We start from the raw sequence: 3,029 nt of genomic DNA on the forward strand, positions 1-3,029 counted from the left end.
GGGCACTGTGAAGGAATTATAAACTCCAAGGTCAATGATACGTAGCTGGGTTGGCATGGGACAAAGTCGTGCTTGGTGCCTTAGCATATGCACATTCACAAAAAAAATTCGTCCGATTTGATTATGCAATTAAAACTCGAGGAAGTTTAGGCTCTCTAAGAAACGACAAGTGCGTGGATAATCAGTCAAAACAAAATTCCTAACTAGGAAAGCGAATCTAGATTCACATTGGCATTCAAGTAAACGTTATACATGCATAAACGATATTGCTTGATAAAATTTGAATATATGATTTTCTTCAAGTGGGGTGCTACGAGATCAATGACCATAACATAAATATATATTGTTTCCATAGGCAACATTTTTATACCAGTTATATATGTAGCCATCTTTATAGATATACATCATGTTTTTAATGAGGTGTAACAATTTATAACAATTACAACTAGACGAGAGAAGTTGATGGCAATGTAAGAGGAACTAAATTTGTCATCTATATCTGTAGATATATTATATTCCACGTGCTTAGGCCAACTATAGGGAGATTTGAAAAAGAAAGCCAATCAGTAGATGATATCAAAGCTTTTAAACGTTTGGTGTTTATCATGAAACACGATCTTGTCCACTTTCTTAGGAAACGACTAATGATTTCACTAGAGAAATACAGTTCCTAATGAATGGCCAAACTGCAGGTTTGCTTTGGTGCACAAATATTAAAAATACAGTAATATGATTTATATATATTTTTAATAAGAAACATATATCCTATGATTTCCTAGATTATGAGTCCTAAATGATCAGAAGCTCTTCAAAGCGGCCTTTCAGATTATTATTAAGAGCAATTTGAAAAATACGAAAGCCATAAGTACACGAAGTATTATTAGTTGATCAGTAATGTTGTTTACATACATACATACAAGTTTCACCTCTATCAGGGAGTTTATCAATAAATGTGTCAAGTTGCGTGTACATATAGAATTATTGTCGATTTTATAGCTAGCTCATATAATTTGCATCAGTCCCCTCACATGTATAAAGGGTCCCTCAAATAAATGACCCAAGTTGTCTATATTTTAAATCACCACTCAAAGATCATATCTACAAGAACAAAAAAATTATTAAAACATTCAATTATAAGGAGGAAAATAGACGAATAATTTGAGTGATTTTTATAAATTAGAGAGACATTTAAAGATAATTTTTTAAGGAATGCCAAAAAATTAGCTAGTTTGGCTCGTTAAAATATAATGATAGGCACTATAAAGCGTTCTTCAAATAACTTAATTGAGAGATCTCTTAGCTGAAGCTGATGATATACTATATTGTCAACTTATAATATGAGGATGTCCATTTTCAATAAAAAGAAACGATCTTATTGTTAAGAGTCTATTGAGCAGCCCCTCTACAAAGAACACCGTGTTCATAAGGAAGATTCTTACAAAGATGCCACCGAACCGTGAAGACTCATTACTATTTGTCGAAGGTTAAGGCTTTCTTAGAGAAGATGGGATACAACTTGAGGCAGTTTTCATTTATTTTAATATAATGGTAAGCCGGGTCAATCCGTTATTCAGTTAAAAAAAACCTTGAATTATACTTTCTTAACTTTTCGAATTGAAAAAAGCTAAGAGACCATGCCCAACAAGACAGGGACAGGCGAGGTCTCTGGTTCAAGTCCAGGATGGCCCAGCTACGCCAAGGAAAAGAATAAAAGACGCATTTGACTCCTTCACACATGCTCCACTTGGCTCGGGGGATATAGTTATTGCTAGAGCTCCGCTCTTGCAATTGGGTTGTTGCGATTACGGGTTGAATTTCTAATTGTCCAGACTATTTTAATGTTATCTAATAATCTAAAATGTTTTTTTTTATGCAACAATCTGAAATGTTCAATGTTTAGGGATTTCTTCAGGAATATCATTTATGTTAGTTAAATAAATTAAAAAAAGATGTTTAACTCGTCGAATTGTAAGATAAACCATGTACATTAATTTAAGTTGGAAAGCTGTCGCTACGTACCCCACGGCTGCATATAAAGTGGAACTTCCCTCAAGCATGCATTCATTGTCTAGCAATTGTAGCAACCAATAAATTATATATATGAAGCCTTTAAGGGAAGGGAATCTTATTTTTTCTTATAAAAATGGAGATTAGTTGTGGGGTTCATATCGCATTGAATTTTAACCGTCTATTTTTCAAGTTGTACCTCATAGATCAGTGAAATTAAGACTTTGTTTCACCAATCAGCATCAACACATTCTCAAAACCGTAATGTGATCTAGTTCAAAGTTTTCACGAATCCACGAGCTAAGCCGGCTTTGTCTTTTAGGTCAATCCACATGCTTTTTCATTATAGCCGTTGTTGGTAGTTTAGGCGTAGAAGTTAAATCATAACCTTAACATTCAACAAAAAGTAAACTTTGGCTGATCAGTTTTGACAATTCATGGTTTCAATTTGGATTAGGAGCTTAAGTTGTTAAAGATGTATACGTACTAGAATTGTTGGTTTAAATATACATACATACCATAATACACACACACACACACACACACACTCACGTTTTTACACATATTTGACACGCATCTTAAAATAAAAGTATATCCTTTTCGGCCCTATTTTGTGTAACCTCAATTTTACCCTACACCCAGGGGAAGTCGAATCCCCGCTGCCTCCTTGAAAGAGAGATGTCCTAAACCGCTAGACGATGGGGGCAGACTTACATGACGGCCATAGTATCGTACATGGACGGTACTTGTAGTCGGCGGCTCTCCTAGGGTTCTCTCATCTGGGATCCCTGGGGAAGAAGATCAAGTTGGCCCTTACGAACAACTTGATGCACTATCTCCCTTCAACTCCTTGAGTTAAATGCAGCAAAAGGAAGAAAATTTCATGGGCCGACCCCATCGTCTCCACCCCGTAGAAATAACTACGAGATCACTTCAAATCATTTTATCGACATAAGTGTTTTATATCGAAAAAAATTCCAACTATTTGTTTTGAAACTATTTTTGTCTAAACTTATTAACTG

General features: G+C 35.0%; 1 protein-coding gene across 1 annotated transcript; it reads right to left on the reverse strand.

The window, feature by feature from the left end:
• Positions 1-1,092: 1,092 nt before the first annotated feature.
• On the reverse strand, positions 1,093-2,732 carry LOC108171481 (uncharacterized). The gene is given in 2 exon segments (XM_029098154.1): positions 1,093-1,098; positions 2,646-2,732. Coding segments are annotated over 2 exon segments (93 nt in total).
• Positions 2,733-3,029: the final 297 nt, after the last annotated feature.

Source organism: Malus domestica, chromosome 14, assembly GCF_042453785.1.
Source record: "Malus domestica chromosome 14, GDT2T_hap1".
Taxonomy (NCBI): Eukaryota; Viridiplantae; Streptophyta; class Magnoliopsida; order Rosales; family Rosaceae; genus Malus; species Malus domestica.